Source organism: Parasteatoda tepidariorum, chromosome 8 (assembly GCF_982258835.1).
Source record: "Parasteatoda tepidariorum strain Cologne lab strain chromosome 8, Ptep-v5.0, whole genome shotgun sequence".
NCBI lineage: Eukaryota > Metazoa > Arthropoda > Arachnida > Araneae > Theridiidae > Parasteatoda > Parasteatoda tepidariorum.
Window position 1 is genome coordinate 106,078,827 of NC_141762.1, and position 23,412 is coordinate 106,102,238.

Sequence of the window (23,412 nt, forward strand, 5' to 3'; positions counted from 1 at the left end):
CACCATGTTGTTACAAATTCAGACATTCGGAATACTGTAAAATTGGGGAGTTGAATTCTGTTTTAAAAATGAGACCTAAAGCCATGACTTTCCAGGTGTGCAGAAGATAATACTTCTTGAAGGACAAATAAAAAAAAAAATAGTGCGTGGAGTCCCTCCGTGCAGAAGTTAAACTTCGCAACCTGCGACGTTAATAGTAGAAGAATCAGCAGTCGTAGAAGGATCACTAGTTCTATTCAACGACTCTTTTTCCTGCTCCGCTCGCTTCCATGCTCTGTAATCACGGTAATATTGTGCATTTTTCCCTCGTGGACCTCTTGAGCCAGTGGAAGTGCTTGTGGTTGCCTGTATTGTAAATGTATTTGTATTAATAATGTATGTGAATGCGTCATAATGTAATTTCAGAAGAGAAAACCTAACAATCAATTGATATTCACAAGAGACGTACCTTGACATAACCTTAAATCCGTCGCATTGTCCGTGGGATTGTTTTCACTCATTTTTTACAATTGTTATCCACTAAATTTGAAAATAAAAAATACTACCCTATTAAATTATATGTGTATCAAAACAAACTAAAAAAATATTTATAGAAAAACAATACTTTTAAGACTTTTATGCTAGTGAGAACCAAAACAATATGGAAAACTGGATCCTACCACGTGATTTCCCGGCCAATAAAAACGTTTAACGCGACCTTGTTGGAAGTCACAGAAGAAGTATAACTTCAAAAATACTACCCTATTAAATTATATGTGTATCAAAACAAACTAAAAAAATATTTATAGAAAAACAATACATTTAAGACTTTTATGCTAGTGAGAACCAAAACAATATGGAAAACTGGATCCTACCACGTGATTTCTCGGCTAATAAAAATGTAGCGTTAAACGTTTAACGCGACCTTGTTGGAAGTCGCATAAGAAGTATAACTTCAAAAAAAAAAAAAAAGAAATAACTATTTATTTTGTCATAACATACACAAGATGAAGAAAAGGGAGAGAAATGACATCCATCACTTTGGGGGGTGTAAACTTTTACCAAAGCAATTTCATAAGAATTTTCTCCAATACACAGAGAGAGAACTTCACACGGACTCCAGGCTTGAAGTCCTTATCGACCTCATCCACCAGGGGGTGGGGGAGGAACATAATTAGATGACCCACCTGAAAATAAGGAAAGAAAAAAAATTTTAAACCAATAATTTCCACTATCATCATCTCACAATCACATCTGAAATTAAAACCAGTATACAAGTTTTCTTATGCAATAAGTCAACTTTGAAGAAAGCTATGAAATCCCTCAAAGTAAAGAACTCCAATTCCAGGGTTTCCACAGAAAAAAATGAACAAAATAGTTGCTTTTAGTAGCCTAAAGCATAAAAATAGTAGCCAAAAACTAGGAAAATAGTTGCCTAAATAAGAACAAAAATTCATCAAAAAAATAACTACAATTTTGTTAATGTCTCAATTGTCATATACCATGAGCCATTTAGTCAAGTTGGTGTCAAATATGATAATTTTTATATAAACGTGTATATATATATATATATATATATATATATATATATATATATATATATATATATATATATATATATATATATATATGAAAAGTGATTACTCAAATTCGAAATTCACGCATCGTAATATTGTATTAAAATTTTTTTAAATCATAGTATTTTTTAAAATCATTTTCGTAGCGATGATCATTGAAAAGGTGATCGAGAAATGAAATAGACTTGCAATGGAGTCTGTGCAGATTGAACGAATTAAAAAGTGAAGACTCAAATTTGCAATTCAAAATCTTTTATTTTTTATTAAAATAAGTTCAGTGTGTTCAAAAACTATCTTGTGGGGAGCAGATTTTCCACCCAATTTATGCTTAAAAAAAATAAAAATAAACGCCGCTTGGAGTACAGAAAAGTCTCCTAATAGTCTCCGTTTCCTGAAAATAGTTGCTTTTTAAGCCTTTTCAGGCAAAAAAAGTTGCCATAGTCGCCTCACGCCAAAAATAGTTGAATTTTAGTCGCCAATGGCAACCCTGCTATTTGTAGACACTTTGATTTATTAACTTCAACATAGGAACCTTTTTATTTGAAGCACTGGTTTTTTGCAACAACTATTAAATGTTTATTTTTACTGCCTTCTTTACATTGACAGGGTGCATAGCCGCCAAATCATTCACCAAAAAAATAGGCACCTTTTAAGCACTTTTAAAGTACTCAAAAAATATTTTTAAGCACTTTAAAAAAATATCATAATTAGGTAGGGTTGGAAAGTTTTTGACCATTGACGTTTTTATCTTGCTTTAACCATCATGTCAAAAAAAAAAAAAAAAAAAAAAAACTTTTTCACAATTGTGAAAAATTATGAAATTTTGAATCGTGTAAAACGAATGGCGTTTTCATACACTACGAACTGACAATACGCCGAAATAGATTGGAGTGGAATTAATTATGAAAACGTTGAATAGAACAATGTGAACTGCGTCTTTTTGCATGATTCGAAGCGAAAATCAACATAAAGGAAAAATCTCATTTTGAAAAAGAGAGAAATTAAGCACTTTTAAAAACACCCAATGAAAAAAGCACTGCTTTTAAATGCTTTTAAAAAACGAAAATCGAAAAAAAAGCGCCTTTAAGCAATTTTCAAAAAGGCTATGCACCCTGATTGAACCTAACTCAGAAGGCAAGAGAACCAAATACTCAAGAAACCCAATTCGCTTGCTCGAGTGTAAAGTTTGACAGTTAACTGCAACTTATGATAATCATAACAATTATTTACTACTGAAAAAGTGATACAATTTTGTTGCTGTGGAACTAAATGTGTTGATTTTTTCCCCCTGATTATTTAGTACATGGTTCATATTCAAGACTGTAAGCTCAATGTAAAAATCTGGAAAATTTCTTGAAAAAAATCATGAATGACCTATTTCAAAAAACTAATATCCTTATAAATTTAAATCATTAACATTTTCAAAACATGACATTCTAAATAAATTATATGCAGCATAACTTAAATGAATAATTATGTATAAGTTTACTTGTATTTCTAATCACATTTATTCGTCTACCAAAAAAATATTCACAAATAAAAAAGATGTCAAGTATAAATTCTAGTTCTAATATTTTTACATAAAATATACAAGAATTTTTATGCATAAATGTGATCGATGATTTCTTGAAACTTATGGACCTTGAATACCTGGAAATTTCTGGATAGCAATTAGCAAAAAATCCAGAAATCCGTATTTTTTCCTGAGCACAATCATCTCTGAAGAAGAAATTAGTTCCCTTTACACAAAATTCCGAAAATATTTCTTTTTAAAAGTTCAATAAAATTTATATTTAATAAAAATGTAATGTCAGCTTAGATCATAAATAATAAATTGTCAGAACTATAAACATGACTGAAAGATAAAATAACACTGAGAGAATTTACTGGGCAGTATTTAAAAAACTTTTTACTAGCACAAAGTTTAGAAATATATATATATATATATATATATATATATATATATATATATATATATATATATATATATTTATATACATACATACATTAATCATCATCATAGTTGGCCAGACAGTCCAATGTTGGCCAATGCCTTTCTCTGCAGATTTCTCCTTCATGACTTTCAATTTACCTTTGATCTCTAATTCTTTTCGGACTAAGAAGATTCGGACTCCACCGAATCTTCTCCTCTCAATCGCGGGCTTCCCCGCTTTTTTGTTCCAGTGGGTTTGAAAAGCAATATCCTTTCGATTGTATTGCCATAGCTCATTCCAGGGATGAGATTAGCCAAAAGGCAAAAAAGCTGAATTTCCACGATAGTAAATTTTACGCAAGCGCAACCCTTTTATAATAAATTCCAGACAGTTTAAGGTAATAAATAATGTGTTGAAATACAATTGTGTGCTAATCTATTATTATATAAATGATTACATTGATACTTAACATTTAGGGAAAATAAAAATTACCAATTGGAGAAAAAAAAGCTGAAAATTATATTTTTCCTCAGTTCACATAAGAGACAATTATTACTTGAAAAACTACCTGGTTTAGCAAATTAAAAGTACTGAGAATATACATTAATATTTCGTTTCTTTTAATAAATACTGTTATGTGATTTATAGCAAATATATCAGTAATATTACTTTTTAAATTATATTGGAAAAAAAAACTTTAACAATGGACCAAATCATTATGTTCATATTATAGTCTAATCTAACTAGAGCCCTTTGAAACATATCAATAACAGTGAAGTAGAAATATATAGTAACTCCTTAACATACAAAAATTGCTATTTTAGTTTGAAAAATTCCATGACAATCAGCAACTGTTTAGATAATTGTTTTTTATTTGATAAGAATATTGCATTTTATAGCATAAATAACAGCAATTATAAATAAAATTTTGATGATGAGTTAATTAACTCTTTTTCCAAAAAAAAAAAAATATTAATTAAATTCCTTTTTAAGTGATTGCTTTTGTTTGCCATATCTTTTATGTTTGCTATATTTAGTCGTTAGTCCATCTTCAAACATCTTGTGACAAATCCTATTTTTTCTTCTTTGCAAGCACAGAATGTAAGTTTTGAATATATTCCCTACTGGTTTCTCTGATGTTGTAACACTTACATATATTAATAATCGTTGTTAGAAAAACAGTCACCTTTATAGTAACTAATTTAAAAAAATTATTACTTCTTACAAGAATCGCGATAGTTGATCTTAAAATTGCGTGAATATGAATAACAATTATTGATTTTGAAATCACATGAATATTAAACTAGATATAAGATTTTGAAAATGAGAAAATACAAACTGGGTTATAGAATTTTTAAAACGCGTAAATACAAATCACGATTCATAATTTTTAGATCGCGTAAATACGAATCATGTTGCATAATTTTTAGATTGCATAAATAAGAATTATGATGCATAATTTTTAGAATGCGTGAAGGCGAATCCCAATGCCTTATTTTAAAATCACGTATAAATATGAAAATCAATGTTTGATATTATAAACCGCATGAGCAAATCAAGACATTGAATTTTAAACTTGCGTGAATACGAATCGCTACATGGGTTTTTAAAAAGGCGTAAATACGAATCACAATATCGGATTTTTAAATCTCGTAAATAAGAATCACAACGTACAATATTCAAATCGTGTGAATAAGAATCGCAACACGTAAATATGAAAAGCTATGTTTGATATTAAAATCGTGTGAATAAGAATCGAGATAGCAGATTCCAGGCTTGGGACCTCTAAAAGGCTTGTCAGAAGCAGCGTCGTTTGAACTACAAAAATCTGATCTATCTGGAGGGCGGGTAAAAAATTCTGAAAATCTTATCTGCTGAGAGTAAAAGGGGAGAAAATAGCTAAAATAAGTAAAAATGTGAAAGGATTGGTAGCTCTGTAGTTTAAATTTTCTGTTTCTCTTTGAAAATCGGTGAATTTTCTGAAAAAGCGGAATACTTATAAAAAAAAATTAAATTTTTAGAAAATCTGAATTTTTGATAAAAAAGCTGAAATTTAAGAGATAAAAGTGAAAAAAGCGGAAAAATCTTATCCCTGTCATTCGAATCACGCGGACCATAAAATTAATTCTGTTTATTTTCATGTATATAATAAAATCCGGTTGTTTATAAATCTTGAACAGTTTGAAGTCAAATCTCCTACTATATTAAGCAAAATCTTTCTCTCAAATATTAGGATACAATTTTCTTCCAGTTTTGTCATTGTCCAAGCTTCAGAAGCATATGTTAAGACTGGCTTGGACAAGAGTTTTGTAAATTAAGAACTTTAATATATTAATAATCTGTGTCAATTGAAGTTAAGTTATATTTAACCAACAAAAGAACATTTTGAAAACGAAATAAAGTATTGAAACACAATATTAATTAGGGGAAAGATATGATTGCAAAACTTCCACTTTAAAAAGAAAATAATTAAAATTTTAACACCAATTATCAAACCATTTAAAAAAGAAACTAAGAAATATTATTATTTAGTTAATCCCTGCTAAGTCAAATAGCTAAATATAATGCATTTTATTAACAGACAAGCAAATAAATATTTATATTAAGGACAAAGCAACAGTAATATTTCTTGATCTTTAGTTACAAAATAAATAAATTTTTCTAAAATATAAAACAAAACTGCAAGAAGATGAAAAATAAAAGCAGAATTTTTTAATCAATAAAATAAAAGAATAAATTTTCAACAACTAAGTCATCTTTAAAAAAACATATTTATTTTTTTTTTCTTCACAAGCACAGATACTAGTTGAAAACAGAAGACAGGATTTTCACTCAATTTTAAAAAAAAATTCAATGACTTTCAAGGATCTATTCAGTATTACAGTTATTTGCTAAAGTACATGTCAACCAAATTTTACAATCATGTAGAAGCAGAAATTTTATATTTTTAAAGCACAATGCTTATTTGACCACAAAAAAAAATATTTATTAAATTTATCAGTTAATACAAATGGTTGATAGTTACATTATTGTTTCAAATCACTTAAAAGTTCCTATTGACGAAAAAAAAGAAGATCCAATTGACAAACGAACAATACTAGCCACCATTTAAAAACTAGCTTCAGTGAAACTCTTTATGAAAAATTTAATGAAATGAATAAGAATTAATGAATAATGCATATTACATTAAACAAGAATAGTAAATAATTGATAAAATTTGTGTGAATGTACGGTTATTAAAATATAAATACTATTTTTTAATATGTTAGATCAAATTTTAGGTTACAGGAAATGTATGTAATTAGATAAAATATCAAAATATATCCATTTAACATATCTGTTTCAATTTTAATAACAAATTATCTACTTTGTTACTTCAGAATATCAGTAATGTATTTTGAACATTATAAAACCTATTGTAGAACGATATTTTACAGATAACTAAGACTTACCGAGCTTTGTTTTCTTTAAAATATATCCATAAAATATGAAGCATGACTTTTAAAATTTTGTGAATATGCGTTATTTTCACTAAGCATAATTTTTTAATCGCATTTATATGAATCTAATTTATAGATATACTATATGCAAATCAAAATGTTAAGAAAGGTGAAGTAAGCGTCGAAGATTGCGTAAATTACGTATCACAATGTGTGATTTGTAAATTAAAATTGAATTGTTGTGTATGTTTCTTAAATCAGAACAATATGAATAGCAATACCCACAAACTAACAAGACGTAAATCACATTGTGTGATACATAAATCACTTTAATGTGAACTCTGTTGTGTGATTAGCTAATAGTTTTCATATGAATAGTGGTCATTATGACGCAAATTGCACTTCAAAAGGCACTTAATACTGAACAGCTATGTGTTATTCTTAAATCATTTTGATGAGAATTGTGAGCGGTAATTTTTAAATCTCTCTTTTGTGAATGGCAATGCTTGATTTTTAAACAACTAGAATAGGAATTGTGAAGCATGATTCCGAAATTACTTAAATACGTATCACATTATATGATTCAGAAATAACTTAAAAATTGAAATCACCATGTGTAATTGATTAATCACTTTAACATGAATCATGATGTATGATTTATAAAATACCTAATCGAATTCTGATGAGTAATTTGCAAATCACTATAAAGTAATATTCGATATGTGATTCATCAATCACTTTCATCTAAATCACAATTTGTAGAACATTTTATATGAATTCCAATCCGTAAATCAAGAATCAGTTTAATGTGAATCACGACGCTTATTCATAATCAAAGAAATATGTAGAACTAAATTTTATTTATTAGCAGTAAAAACTAAATGCAAAGATTTGATTATAAATGACAAAAAATTAATTATCCTTCGTACATAAATTAAAAGGACAATTAGGATAACAATATTAACCTGACGTAATTAATGAAGTTAACACATTGAACATATTTCTAAACCAATTAAACATTATATATCATTCGAAAACTATGACTACATAACCTACAATTTGCTAGAAATTTCTGCTTTCAAAACATCAGAGAGATAAACAATAATCTGATGTGAAAAATCTAGGAGAGAAAAGTTTTGCATCTTCTTTAACCCCTTTTCACTTCAAGCATTAAAAATTGCATCTACAGAATTTCTATAATATTCATTTGAATTTATTTATTTTTTTACTACTTTTTTGTAAGAAAGATTACTATTACTTTAAATCCTAAAAAAATCAATTACTTTTCAAGTACCCTATGGCAGAATTCAAGGACTTTCCTGGGCCCTGATTTTTTTCCAACTAAATTCAAGGACTTTCAAGTAGAGTGGGAACAGTGACAATTCCCAGTTTTGGGGGACTGACAATGGGAGATTCCCTAAAGAATAAATTCTTCTTTAAAGAAACTAATTAGAAATTTAGGTTTCAGGGTTGCTACCCAAATCTGGAAGAAAAAAAATTCCCTGAACATATTATACACACTATATTAAGAGAAAACAGCAATTACTTTGCTCTTGTGTGAGCTATAGTGGGCTAACTATATTCATTAGTTTTTAATTGCTGGAAAAACAGCTGAACATACTTAAATAATGCTATAGTAAATGAAATAGTTTAGTATAGCTGAAATATCATGGTTAAATATCCCATAGATAACGCTTTGAGTTGGTCACCATATTTCAAAAGACGAAAATAAGAAACAAAACTTCCTGTATTTTCCCAATTTGTAAAGAAAAAAATCCGAATTCCCTGCATTTTCCCTGTTATTTTAGGTGATTTTTAAATTCCCTGTATTTTCCAGGTTTTCCCTGTGGAGTGGCAACCCTGGTTTCTATGTGTAACATCTCTAACTTTGATTTGTATTTTAAGGGTGACCACCAGGGTTGGAGTTTCTGCCGGCAAAAAGGGTTTTTTGCCAGGACAGTAGCAAAAACCTGGTAAAAACAGGCAAAAACTGGTAAAAACCAAATTATCTACATAGCTGATTAAATATTATTACAAAATACTTGAAACAAATTTAAATCAATCATAAAGAATAATAATTTTGATACATTACATGAAAAAATTATTTGTTAAAATTAAATCTATTAAAATTACACATTAATAATTAATATAACGGCAATAAATATTAAAACATAGAAAGTTTTTGACCTCTTTTCATTTTAGAATCCTTAAATAAATGTTTTTTTACAAATAAATAAATATTATTATTTGTATAATATTATTTTTATTATATTATAAAAAATTATTATTTGTACAATAATTAACTACACATCTTGATAGATATTTTATGCTTTAAATTATAGTTATATTAATTTAAAATAAGTTCATTTCACTGGAAAAAAGAGAATAATCGCAAATTTTCCAATCAAAAATGTTTTAAACTACTAAAATGATATATTATTACATTATAATTTAATTATGGAATAATAATTTTGTTAATTTTTTTTGTAATTATTTATATTTATAGTATATATTTCAATTTTAGGAATAATTTTGTACCAAAAATGTGTTTTTGTCCTCTCATCTTGGAAAATATAGATTTTTGCCAATTTGCTTGGCAAAAACCTGTTTTTGCCAGGATGGATTTTTCCACCTGCAGCAAAATCTTGCCAACCCTGGGCTCTTCCATAATTATTTTGTTGAGCTTAGCTGAAAAATCAAAGATGTCACATTTCTTAAGCTAAAAAAGTAATTGAAGCATATACAATTCAGTATCATGATGTAGAACAATGCTATTGATTAGTGACTTAATTCAGAAATCTTTTTTTTTTTTTTTTTTAAATAAAAGAAAATAATTTTGTAATTATAAACATGCAATTTGAATTACTTGAAATAAACTTACTTATATCTGAAAAAGATCTGAAGTTTCCTCTGCCTGGTGGCCTTGGAGGTCTGAAAGTTTTAAAACAAAGTATAATTTTGAGTAAAGAAAATATACAATTTCAAACTTTATTATTCATTTCTTAAAACATGTAGATAAATATGTTTGCTTATGCCATCTAGAAATACTTTACAAAATCAATGGTTTAAAAAAAATGCTTGCATTTTAATTTGTTTAAAGCTCTTTTGATTAAGGTTTGGGTCATGATAACAAACAATAATGCACCAACTTTCTTCTCATCGACTACAAGGTATATTAAATTATAGCATTTGTATATAATTAATGAAAAATAATGCAAGATAAAACCTAAACAGTCACAGGGTGCGTAGCCTTATTTTTGAACAAAAAATAAGCACCTCTTAAGCAATTATAAAATATTCTTAAACTTTTTATATATATATATAAAAGGGGGATATTTCTGTATCATGATCTGTCGTGCCAATTACAATCGCCAAGGTGCCAAATAGATTTTATGCTTGCAAATTTAAAAAAAACAACATGTAAATGTTTACCCGAAGGTAGCTACATTTCAAGTTGATCCTTTCATGATGATTTTTTTTTTTAGTTTCTCGCGGGCCACTGTCCGGAAATTGCCTGGACTTGGCAATTATTCTGCTACAGATCATGATACTGGAATCTCCCCAAATATAACTATGCTAATAAAAATTTCATGCGCACAAATGAAAATTTTTTCTTTTATTATTGAAAGTTCTTATGCATGTTTATACATATATTTAATATAATCCATAAATTGAGCATTTATTTAACGCGCAATAATTTAAAACCTTTCCCACAAAGAAATTAATAATATTGATCTAATTATCTCAGAAAATGTGATGATATGTCTTCAGTAGGTTGGGAAATTGATCAGTCTCACGTTACTAAGACTCATTAATATTTAAATATACTGTCCAGAAAGATATAAAAACTATCTTTCAAAGGTCAATTGTGCTCTTCTCTATCATACACCAGCATTTAATGTTCCAATTTTTGGGCCTCCGGCCCTAACTTTAATAAAATTCTAATATTTCACCAATATCCTGCATATTTTTCAATAAACACCGGTGACGTTACGAATTTGCAATGTTAATGCTTTCAAAGTGTAACATATATTTATACGGTCGGACCTCCATTTAACGAAGTCGCTAAATCCCGATAATAAGTTTGCGAAATAGAAATCTCTTTTTGAAATACCTAATTAACACAAAACAGGTTTTAAATTCATAAACACTAGACATAATTAAAATAGTAATTGATACACATTTATCTTGTAAACTAGTTTCTACTATTTATTTTACAAATTATAACCATGAGAGAAATCTGCATGGAAATCAAGAAGAGAGCAAAACATTATTTAGTGTTACACTATCATGCTACATACATTTTCAATGAAAAAAAAAAAAAAGCAAAACTGTTTACACATAAATTTTTACACAAAAAATTTATCTGTAAAATTATGGTTACATTTATAATTAAAGTAATTTTAAACACACATCACCACATGCATTCTTTTTAATTGCTATTTACCAGGGTTGGCAAGGTTTAGAACAGAATGGATTAATCCATGGTTTAAACCGTCCTGTCCAAAACCTCTTTGTCCAAAACTGTCCAAATTAATTCTTTTAGCATAGTAGTGATACATCACCAGTGTCAGTAACTGAAACTGATATTATGCCCTTCAAAACTGTTAATACATTTTTCAGTTATTTTGTATTTTAAATTTAAACTAATATATTTATATTTAAAAACAATTTTTTTAAAAATAGATGTCTTTTTTATAATCCTGTAATGCAGAAATTGTAACATTTTTTAAAAAAAATATTGTGAAAAATAAAAGGTTAATTTTTGAACAAATTTAGTATTTTTTTTAAGAAAAATTATTATTTTTTAATATTGCCATATTTATCCTTATGCAAAAATATTATTAATCAGTATTAAAAGCATATTTATATTAAAAGGATTAAGGTATTCACTTTTGTTGTTCAATGAATTGTGGAGCTTCAAAAATTATAAACTTTTTCCAATTATATTATATTATTTTCTTTTAATAAGTTATAGTAAATTGCATAAAAAATATCAAATATTTATTGATACATGTAATTATTATGTGTACAATGGTTACACCTATAGAATTTTTACCTTTTACCAAAGTTCAAGGTTTTGGACACTTTAAGACAGTTTTACCCAGTTTAGGACAGTTTTACCCAGTTTAAGACAGTAAAACCCACATGTCCTGTCCAAAACCAGTTTAGGACGTTCAAAACTCCAACCCTGCTATTGACAAAGTCCTTAATTTCGTCTGACATTTTCGTTTGAATTGCAAACAAATAGGGAAAGGGATTTTACTGCTTTCTCCATAGCAGTAAAATTCCTTCACTTTGTTCTCCCCTTGAACTGACATCTTCATTACACATAGGACATTCAAAATGAAATCTTGATGAACTTCAGTACCCTCTGTCTTACCTGGTGTCATCTTTGAGTGTTTAACTTTTTTAGAGAAACTTATGTTTACCTTAGAACATTTTTAATCTTAGAGGCACTTAGCCTTTAAGATTAAAGGCTAAATGCCTCTTAAAGTGGAAGGGGGACACTTTAACTTTTAGTCGACTATTTTAATTATTCTATTTATCTTATTTGTATTTAATGTGATTTTTCATATTTTTACCATTTGATGTTTTACCTGACCTTACTTTTATATGGTTTTACCTGTATTTTTTGACACTTTTATTGTTGGTTAATTTTATTCACTTAGATGTTTTAAGCACTTTTAATTTTTATTCCGTTTTATTTTTAACATCTTTTCGATTTTGGGATATTTTCTATGAGTATCAATCTTTTTAGTTTTGATTTTACCTTTCTGTAGTTTTGCAGTGTTTAGTTCACGTGACAACGGGTGAAACCCTTATCCGCAAACTTCTTCGGGGGTAGGTCGGTTACTATTAGTCTTACTGCTTTTTCTAAAAGTTAAGCGGCTTCGAAAATCAATTCAAGGTCATTTCCCTCTTAAAATGCATTAACAAGTTTGAAACTTTCTGAAATATTTTGAGAAATAGAGAAAGTGGATATCAAAGAAAACTTCGTTAAATAGAAAATTTACTTAGCTATATGGAAGGAATTTTACAAAGAAATTTCCAAAATGTTCTTGGTTCCTCCAACACAATCACTCCTTAGTAGTGATTGCCGAAAAAAAGATTAAAGATAAAATCATGGGAATCGGATTCCTCAAGTGCATGTTACGCTCGAGATTAATATCGTATAAAAATTATCGGATTTAAAAAAGTATGGTGAAATCAATAGAAATAACAGCCAAAATATTGATAGAATCATTGCCTTAAAAAGTAAATACTCAAATGCACCATTCGAATTTTCCACATTGTTTGAAATAGATTGGGATATTTAGAAGCCATGTGAAAATCAATGTAAGTAACTGCCGAAAATACAATCAAATCGGGTCTACAATATCGGCATGAATTGAGCGCTTCAAAAAGTGATTATTTAAATGCGTGATTCGAATTTTTCATGTAAATTTTTGCAGAAAAGCAAATCAAAATTATTTACCTTCCAAAGAAAAATCTTTCTGCAAGAACTCAGTAAAGTTCTGTGACAATGTCGTCGCGATTCTACCATGGGCTTCTATAGTTGTAGTTGCTAATGAAATGTTAATTTTTTTGTGTTAGAAAGGATAGAAAAAATAAAAAAGAGAGAAAAATGTTCTAGATAAACTTGATGCTAAAAGATGTCAGTTAATATTTAAGGTTTCAAATTATCAACTAGTTTAAATTTTAATTCCACTTTCAATTATCATCATCATATCTGGCTAGACAACCCAGGGTGGGCCAGTGCCTTCCTTTGAATTTGAATCCCCTTCTCTCTACTTTTGACACTTGTTCGCCAGTTTTTCTCCTTTAGAGTAAGGAAATCAGTCTCAACTAAATCCAGCCATCTCAGCCTGGGTCTACCTCTTTTCCTGTTCGTTAGGGGTTTGTGTAACAGGATTTTTTTAAAATTTGAGTCATCATTCCTTCTGAAAATGTGAGCTGCCCAGTTCATTCGATGTATTTTAATGAATTTCACAATATCTGGCTCCCTGTAGATTTTATACAGTTCAGTATTATATCGTCTTCTCCAGGAATTATTTATTTTTATCCCACCAAGGATGGCCCTCAAAACTTTTCTCTCAAAAATGGCAATTTTATTTTCACCAGCTTGAGTTAGGTTCCAGGTCTCAGAGCCATAGGTAAGTATTGGCCTAATTAATGTTTTATAGAGTAAAAGTTTTGTATTTTTTGATAAAAGATTCCATTTTCAATTAATTATATGGAAATACGTTTTATTTTTTTGCATTAAAAAAATGGGGAGAATCCATTTTTTTTTTTTTTTTTTTTTGCATTTTGCTTTAAGTCATCATATTTGTAATGATATTTATTCAGGTGAAAATATTTATATTACTTGAATCTTAAACAAATTATTCATAACATACATACCCTCTGTCATTTCTTGATCTGCTGTTAAGATTTGAATTTCTACCAACACTCACAAAAGGCTGAAACGTTTAAAAAAATGTTAATACATAATAAGTAATATAAGTAAAAATATAAGCAAGACTAAGTATAGATCAATTAAAATCAGATTCAGACATCAATCAAATCACATTTGTTTTCATGAATTTTTAGCTTTCTGTCCCCCATTTTTACCCAGTTTATAATCCACACTTTTTTTTATCCAGTCATTTGTAAACTTGTATATTGAAAGACAACGGCTTTGTGACCAAAACTACTGTAGTTGTTACTTTTTCTCTAGTTAGAAGCGTAGTGTGCTGCATTTTTTAAAATATTAGTGTAGTAAGTAGTGTAAGAATAATAATAAAAACAGTTGTTTGAAGTGATTTTAGGGAACTTTTTTTTAATGCCAGTTTAGTAAAGAAACACTATTTCAAGACAAGTAATTGGTTGAATCTGATTGGAACAAATCTTTCCGGGTCCCTCAATGAAAACACTGAGAATGCCCCCTGAGGCGAAACGTTAAAAAGAAGAATGTATTACTAATATTTAAACTAGCAATTATAAATAGCTAATTCATCACTTCCGCCACACTTCCAACGTATCTGCCATTCATGTAACACTGACGTTATTTCAATGGAAGGAACATATTTTCTCAGTAATTTTTGATTTCTTATTTTCTAAGAGGAAATAAAACAGCATTAAATACTTAACAAAATTGCAAATATTTGTCATTGCATTTCTTAAATTAAATGTTTGAAGTCAAGAAAGAACAAATCTGTAACAAAATGGTTTAATGCAAGAAAGTGGCTCATGTAAACGTGAATAACTATTTCTCGTTACTTTCATTTTGATAGTAGATTGTGAGCACTATATTTAAACAAAAGTAGTTGTAGTTAACCACATTTTGTAATAAAGTAGTTGAAGTGAACTACAATATAATGTAGTTTTTCCAACCACTGCTTAAGGGTTTACGCTTATGACTTCCTAATCACTTGACATTTTAGTTGGCTGTCACAACAACAACAACAAAAAAGACATTTTATCTGTTATTTAACACTATACAAACACATTTGTTAATAATATTTTTAAAATCCCATAGATGGCTTCCAGAACAGCAATGCATAAGTGAATTGTTGTTCAGAATTCTTTCTGACATTGTAGCATAAACATCATTAATTTTTTTAAATTAAATATATTTTCTGTTGAAGGCGTTTCGTAATGAATTGAACCTGGAGATCATCTTATTTAATAGTGTTTATGCTTTATATAATATAGGCAAGAAAAGTTCTGTTTCTATAATTGAGGAATATAACAAACTTATACATTTTAGAGATGCCTCAGGCATAATTGGATAAATTAGACGATATATTACATAAATATATTATATAATTTTAGGAAGAACGTATAGAAAAATGATGCTTTTCTCTTTTAATCTGGGAACTGTTTTTTTTTAATCCTTCCACCAAATAATGTTGTTCTTCGTAAAGATATAATTAACAAAGTAAACTATAAATCATACTTACATCAAGTAAACTTGAAAAGCTGAAAAATAAACATAAAAACTTATTAAATTATGATTTTTTTTAAAACACTTGAACACTAAATAAACTCAAAGCTATTTGCCAGAGACACTTGATACATTGTTATTGTACATTAAAAAAATGATAAAAAGAAAATAATACTGAACATCTAGAGCAGGGGTTTCCAACTTACATGAGGCTGGGGGCTACAATTAAAAACACAAATCAAATGGCAGGTCGCAACTTTATCATAATTTTATGTAGGACTCTTTTATGTTTGAAGGAACATTAAATATTACTGTCAGATTTTTACCAAGTTGTACAAAACAAAAGTATTGAATTACAAATTAAAATAAGAAGTAGATTTTTCTAAAATATTTAATTGCATACTATAAAATTCGGACTACAATAACTTTAATGTGCATCTATGTATTAAACAATTAATGTGCAACAGATATCTAATTGTTAAGATATAAAACTTTAATAACGTTGGTATTAAAACTTACATAGTAGCACACAAAACGTTCAATGAGAAAATTGAGGTTTGTCTGCTGCAACCACCAGAGAATAGATATTTACATTTTAAATTTAAAATTTACAAATGTGTGTGTAAATATTTTCGTCCAAAATGAGCGGTTCAAAAAGTTAAATCGGAGAATTTCTTTGAGAAAAATTCTGATACACACATGCTAAATTATATTCACAAAATACAAAAAAATGAAATAAAAAAGAGCAGCATACACAATTATTTTTGTATATGAATAAATATTTTCTTGGATGCAAAACCTGACCGGTCAAGTTTTAGCATTTACCATAGGGTTTTACCATTTTACCATAACCGTTCATTTGACCGGTTATGGTAAGTTTAGTGTTAAGTGATAGCACAGAATTCTAAGCGTTAATTCCTTGTGTGTCTTGTTAAAATGTGGTGCATTACACAGTTCAGCTTCTTAAAAACGAATTAAATGATGAACTATTATCCGAGTTTAAGAAAGAGAAATACCGCTTTTGCAGTAAAGAACTTTTTGAAATAATTATCGAGTGCATCTGTAACAAAAACATCTGAATGAAAGCACAACAATTTTGTGAAAAGTTATGTTCAGGTCGGGATAGCCTGTTTTGTAGGGCACTGGGCCCATGTCCAAGAATTCTTGGGTTCGATCTCTGCCAGCTGAAGACTCCCTATGCAGTAAATAGTGACTGACGCATGTTAAATCTGTCGAGTCGAAAAGTCCTCCATGCTGCAAATCAATACCTCCGGGGGTACTGATCCAGTAGTTTCCTTGTCTTTTGGATTGGTTCAAAAATTACAAGGCTACAGAGTTGGAGATTAGTAGAAGTCGTAAGCCCATTAATTGGGTAGTTTGCTTAATGACAAATATAAAATTAAAAAAAAGTTATGTGCCGACAAAAGGTTTGAAACTACCAAAGTTAATAAATTGCAATTGAGATTTTGTACTTGAAAAGTTTTTTATTTTATCCAAATCTGACTCATTAAGTCTTAATACAAATAAGGATTTAAAATTGAAAGGACATTAAAGGATGTATGTTTTTCCGTAATGAAAATAATGTGGAACAATCGAATGAAGTGCAATATTTTGCGTAGAGTGACGTAACAATAAACCACCCTGTTTTTAGCCACGAGACTTCCTTCATGAATTGTTAGTTCTTTAATCAGTGTTTTCTTCTAAATTATAAATTTTTTTAAAGTTGATTTTCAGATGTGTCACAATCCATTCTATAAAGATTAATAAGTTTTAGAAGATTTTGTGGGATAGTACACACTCTGTTATGTATTAAGTAATACAGTCAATTGTTGATCATAAGTACTTTTTAAACACTAAAAAAATATTTTTGAGCAATATAAAAATTAACAAAATGCAAAATAATTTTCAAAGACATTACACGATCATCATAAAATAAATAGTTTCTGACAAAGAACTCTTTTCTTGATTACATTAGTCTTTACAAAATGATCAAGAGATTCGATATCAGAGGGTGGAAAATGAAGCATGAGATTGAGATTATCTTGCAAAATGTAGCAGAGTTGCACATGAGAGTACAATAATTTCATCGAACTGAACTCAGTAGACGCACAAGCTGACTCACAATTATTTCATCAAACATGTAAAATTATTGGCGCTTTCATGCGCTACCATAACAAATCAATACTTTCAGTATCCGAGGGCACACTGAAATTGATTGTGGTTGAATGAATTGTGAAAACCTTGAATAGAACATTGAGAAAAACAAGTTTTTGCATAATACGTGGCAAAAATTGACATGGTGACGAAAAAAAATCTCAGATTTGAAAAGGGAAAATTGAGCACTTTTTAAGAACACCCAATGAGTAAAGTCCCTTGAAGGGCTTTTAAAAAACGAAATTAAGCATCTTTAAGTACTTTTTAAAAACGCTACGCGCTATGTTATATTGTGTGTACTAAAACACATATAAAAGGAAAACAAATCTCAAAACGAGATTTGATTATTAAAAACGATACGCTTCCTGTGTAATATAGCCAGTGATTTAATATGTATTACATTCATGAGAGTATTTATTCATTTTGATTGATAGGCTCTTTAACCCCAATTTTATAGCACCTTAACTTTAACAACCCCCTTCCTTCAAGCTGAGAACATTGTCAACTTGAGTTATGTGTTTTTATTAGATCAAATATTTCCCCCCCCTTAAATTTAATAGTGCCTTTATTTATATTATGCTTAAGTTATATACGTGATGTTTCTTAAAACAATGGCTATGTGAGCAAAATTTTTTACAAATTTGTTAAAACTTTGCAACTAAGATAAAATCCTTATAAATTAATTACTTTAACAATGTTAATCATTATTTTAGCCTGAATTGACTTTACTAACAAATTCTTTGTAATATTAATTACCTTTTTTTTTATTATTTAGGTTAAACATTTTAGTTGTTTCACTTAGCTATAGATTCTGGATGATTAAAAATGAATTGAATATCTTACTAGAAGTATACAAGATTGAAGAAGCCCCATATCAGATTGGAAACTCGCTCCAAGCTATTATTCAAAGATGATCCACCTAGAAGAGAAAACACAAATTTAGAAATAAATTCTTATTTTAATGTACAGTCGGCCCCGTTTATCTCGAATCTCACGCGAAAGACGAGAAATTTGACATAAAGGGGTTTTAAATTATACAGGTACTTTAAATGATTAAACTAAGAAATTCTACTAATACTGCTTTAATTGTTTTCAGTAGAAAAATATAGGCATTTCTGTAAATTAATTATACCACATAAAAACATGTTTAACATACATTTAACACTGAAAATAATTTTTCTAATATTTCTGACATCTAACCCTCTTAATTTCGATAAATCTTTAAAGATTAGAAAGAGCAACAAATCCCTCATGGCCAGCATGTTTCTGGGATTCAAGAAAAGCTTGTAAAAATTCTACAACTTTTTCTTCCTCTTTTGCACACACTTTTGGTTCATCAATATGATCTTCCTTTAACATTAACTATGACTTCCACATCTGTCAATGTTCCGCAGGTTGCCAGTCCACTTGAAAAAATCTTCAAAATTAATGTCAGCATTAAATCCCAATTTTGTTGCATTTAATTCTCACAAATCTGGCACAACATTTCCAGCGTCAAGAGTTTCTTTTCTGATGCTTTCAATCTCTTGTTCATCATCTTCACAACTATTCTTTGAAACCATTTTGGATTGGTTTTAGATACACATTTCTCAAGGCATACCAAACTCCTAATTATTCTTCGACACGTTCGTTGCAATTTTGAGATGAAAATGAATTTCTATTCCCAGCTTTCTTATCTAGCAGGGGTCTGTCCAGACATTTTGTGAAAGGTCCGTTTTTGTAAAATTGTGAAAAAATTGCTCGTAATTTGCGAATATAAAATAAACGTTAAGTCACATTCTTTTAACCAGGGTCCGCTTTTGTGAATTTGGGCAAATAGGGTCTGTTATTGCAAAAAAACTTTTTCAAAGAGTTTTTAAATTGAAAAGGCATACAAGATTATGCTCAACACTGTAAAATTATAGTTAAAGAGATTAAATTTTAAAAAATAAACAGCAATTGCAGCTACTAAATTAGCGATTCAACATATAAATATTTGGTATTTAGCCTATACTGCTGAACGCAGAATATTCATTTCGGACGAATAAAGGAAGAAGCGTCTGCCGAGGACAAAATTTAGTTCGTTTACATCTGTCTTGCTCCCCCCCCCCTTCCTGGGAAGGGTTTATTCGATTAACAAAACAATAATGAAGATAAACAAATTTGTGAAGGGTCCGATTAAAAGATAATTTGTTTTGTGAAGGGTCCGTTTTCAAGTTAAAAAATTTTGTGAAGGGTCCGTTTTTATGAAAAGATACTTTGTGAAGGGTCCGTTAACGGACCCAAATTTCTTCTAAACAGACCCCTGTCTAGGGTTGAGAAGATAACCCCAGGTAGTCACTCCGTACTACTCATCAACCCCTCACTTACTGCCAGAATCATTGTATTACTTTCTAGTTAAGAAAGTGCAGGGATAGTGATCAAAGTTCCAAGAAACATCCCCAACCTGTTCATCCCTACTTCCTACGGGTTCACAAAATTCAGCTCTGTCTGCAAGATGAAGAAAGTTATGTTGTTTGGGCATTTGTGCTCTAGTATTAAAAATTCGAGAAACTGAGGTTTTGAAAAGAAAACAAATTTGACATAAACATGGAAAATACATTAATTTTAGCCCTTTTGCAAAATTAGTTTGGGCTTTCTGCGATATAGCCTCTCTAATACTAATATCTTTCTGCAAGATACTTTTAATAATAACAAATATACATGTTAATAAATTATTATCAGATCAAATAAAATAATTTCTTAATTAAATATGTAATATCTTTTTTAATTCTAATATCATGGGCTATATTCTCGTATTTTGTAGGGAGAAAACACACTAATTATTTCCTTTTTGTGAATCATCATCTCATTGAAAAAAATAATAAACAAAACTAAAACATCGCGAAATCTGTAGCAGTAAATCAAACTCTTCAAAAAAGAGTTACTAAATGCGCGTTTTCATTTCGAGATTCGTTGTAATAAATATTCTCATATTAAAAATATTGGATTTTAAAATTTTGAGGAAATCAATAGTAATAATTGCATTAAAAAAATTAGAACGAAATAAAATAAAATTTTTCACTTCATAAATTTTTATTTTTTATTGTTCTCAAATGAGAATAGAAAAAGCATATTTTCCCACTTATTGCGGGAGAAAGGCATCTTTCTCAGCAGCGTGCAGACCACTGACTGTTCTGCGCCTAAAAAGTCATATTTTAACCGGCAGTCTTCTCCATACATCAAAACCGGTTTTCCCACGCTATTTGATAGAAAAGTGGTATATTGGGGGAGAAACATTTTCATAATTTCACCCATGTGCTAAACCGCCAGTGGGTTAAATATAATTCTGAAGAAAAGCTAAAATATTTCAAAAATTTCCACAGAAAAAAAAAAAAAAAAACCTTTCACCTCCCAAAAGAAAATCTTTTTTCAAGAACTCTAACTTTCTGCGACAATGTCGCCATGGGGAGTTCTAGAAAGTAAATGTTGAAAATTTTGAGATGTAAAGGTTCAACAGTATATATAAATTTATATAGACATATGTATTCAGTGAAGCTGAATCACTGTATGATCAATTTTACATTAATGTCAAAATGGTTATTTAAATCAGGGCTAGCATTTCATCTGAAATAAATCTATTTGTTCCAAGACTCTGGAAGAAAATGAAGAAGAAAAAAAAGAAGAAAGAAACAAGCCAAAATGGAAAAATCAGGATGAAATGGAACAAACTAAAATAACCAAAACATTGTTCAGAAATAAGTGTTATAAATAAATTGTTTAATAAGCGTTATAAATAAATTGTTTAATAAGCGTTATAAATAAATTGTTTAATAAGTGTTATAAATAAATTGTTTAATAAGCGTTATAAATAAATTGTTTAATAAGTGTTATAAATAAATTGTTTAATAAGCGTTATAAATAAATTGTTTAATAAGTGTTATAAATAAATTGTTAAGAAATAAATTGTTAAGAAATAAATTGCTAAGAAATAAATTGTTTAAAAATAAATTAAGAATAGCTTAAATTTAAAATAAAAATTAAAAAAAAGTTAAATTTTTCATATTTACTTCTTTTACATCATTTAGTTCAGTTTTATACTAAATTTCAAATATTATCATATTAATTAAATATCGAACTCGTATTATCATATTAGTTAGTATCAAACTTGTCACATTGGTGACAAAATACACAAATCTCTAAAAAAGTTAACCTTTCATGGAAATTATTTATTCTTGAGATAAAAAAAGAAATAATAAAAGTTTTAAAAATTATGTGACAAACACTCAAGACCAAAACAAATTAATAACAGATAACTTAAAAAACAAAAATATTAAAGAAACCAACAATGTAAAAATATGTAATTTCAATTTTTAAAAAAATCCATTTTTGAATTTTAATTCATTAGCTTTCCAAAACCCTTTCACTTTTTCATCTCTGATTGTTAGAAATGACGTCATAGTAGTTTTTTTTGGTAATCTGACAGACAAAATCAAACGCCTGAAAATGAAAACTAAACTGTTATTTGTTAATCTTTGAGTATCTTAACCTCATTTTTTATTTGAATAAATATTGGAGATATTTCCATATCATGATCTGCCATGCCAATGGGGAGATTTCCGTATCGTAATTTGTGACAGAATAATCGCAAAGTCTTTGAAATTTCAGGGCAGTGGCCTGCGAGAAACTAATAAAAGATTAGAGAAAGGGACCAACTCGAAAGGAATAACTGGTAGCCACCTCCGAGAAAACATCTCCTTGGTTTCTTTTAAAAATATTTCAAGTTTAAAATCTATTTGGCATCTTGGCGATCGTAGTTGGCGAGACAGATCACGATCCGGAAATATTCCTCAAAAAGCTAAGGACAAATTGTGAATCTGTTATTTTATTTAAGCTTAAAATAGGAACAATATATTTAGTTCTATTTCATTTCAATGATTTTAATTAAATACTAAGGTTTACAGAACATATTATAGATACAGAAATTTTTTTTTTTTTGAAATTTATGCATTGCTATTAGTGTTAGAGTTGCTTGCGTAACATAAAAAATGTGTTAGTTCCTTACTGTAAATTTGAGCTTTTAAAGAAAAATCTTTTATCAACTAAATTTGTAAACTTTAGTTTAAATTTTAGAGCCAATAATAAAATTTTAATTAAGTCCTGTATTAAAACAAAAATTGAGTAGAAATAAGTTAGATACTTCAAGTTAAGTGTTTGATAATTTAAGAGTTCAGTAAAGAACCTTTTTAAGAAAAACTCACTGTCAGAAACTCGAGGCATTCTCGTAAAATTTTAACACAAATGCTGTAACAACCAGCGTAATTAACTCAAAGGAAGAGAAATCTAATAATTAATTAATAATTTCGAAACCACAGATTACATAGTTTACGTTTTGTTTGGGAATTGGGGTTGCAAAGCGCTTTATTTTGCTTATTTCTGCT

At 28.7% G+C, this 23,412-nt stretch overlaps 1 protein-coding gene across 1 annotated transcript; it reads right to left on the reverse strand.

Moving 5' to 3' along the window:
- Positions 1 to 944: 944 nt before the first annotated feature.
- LOC147806637 (selenoprotein K-like) lies at positions 945 to 23,407 on the reverse strand. The gene is made up of 6 exons (XM_087169596.1): positions 23,233 to 23,407; positions 18,857 to 18,932; positions 15,876 to 15,894; positions 14,335 to 14,393; positions 9,812 to 9,861; positions 945 to 1,166 (listed from the first exon to the last, which is right to left on the reverse strand). Exons 1-6 carry the CDS (start codon positions 23,249 to 23,251, stop codon positions 1,123 to 1,125), a joined length of 267 nt encoding a protein of 88 aa, XP_087025722.1. The 5' UTR covers positions 23,252 to 23,407; the 3' UTR covers positions 945 to 1,122.
- Between the last annotated feature and the right edge of the window lie 5 nt (positions 23,408 to 23,412).

What these genes read in the sequence shown, in the direction of transcription:
- LOC147806637 (XM_087169596.1), bottom strand. An exon ending in AGATCAAGAAATGACAGAGG is followed by an intron (nt 9,862 to 14,334) that starts GTATGTATGTTA and finishes TAAAACTTTCAG; the next exon opens with ACCTCCAAGGCCACCAGGCA. An exon ending in CAGATCTTTTTCAGATATAA is followed by an intron (nt 1,167 to 9,811) that starts GTAAGTTTATTT and finishes CCTTATTTTCAG; the next exon opens with GTGGGTCATCTAATTATGTT.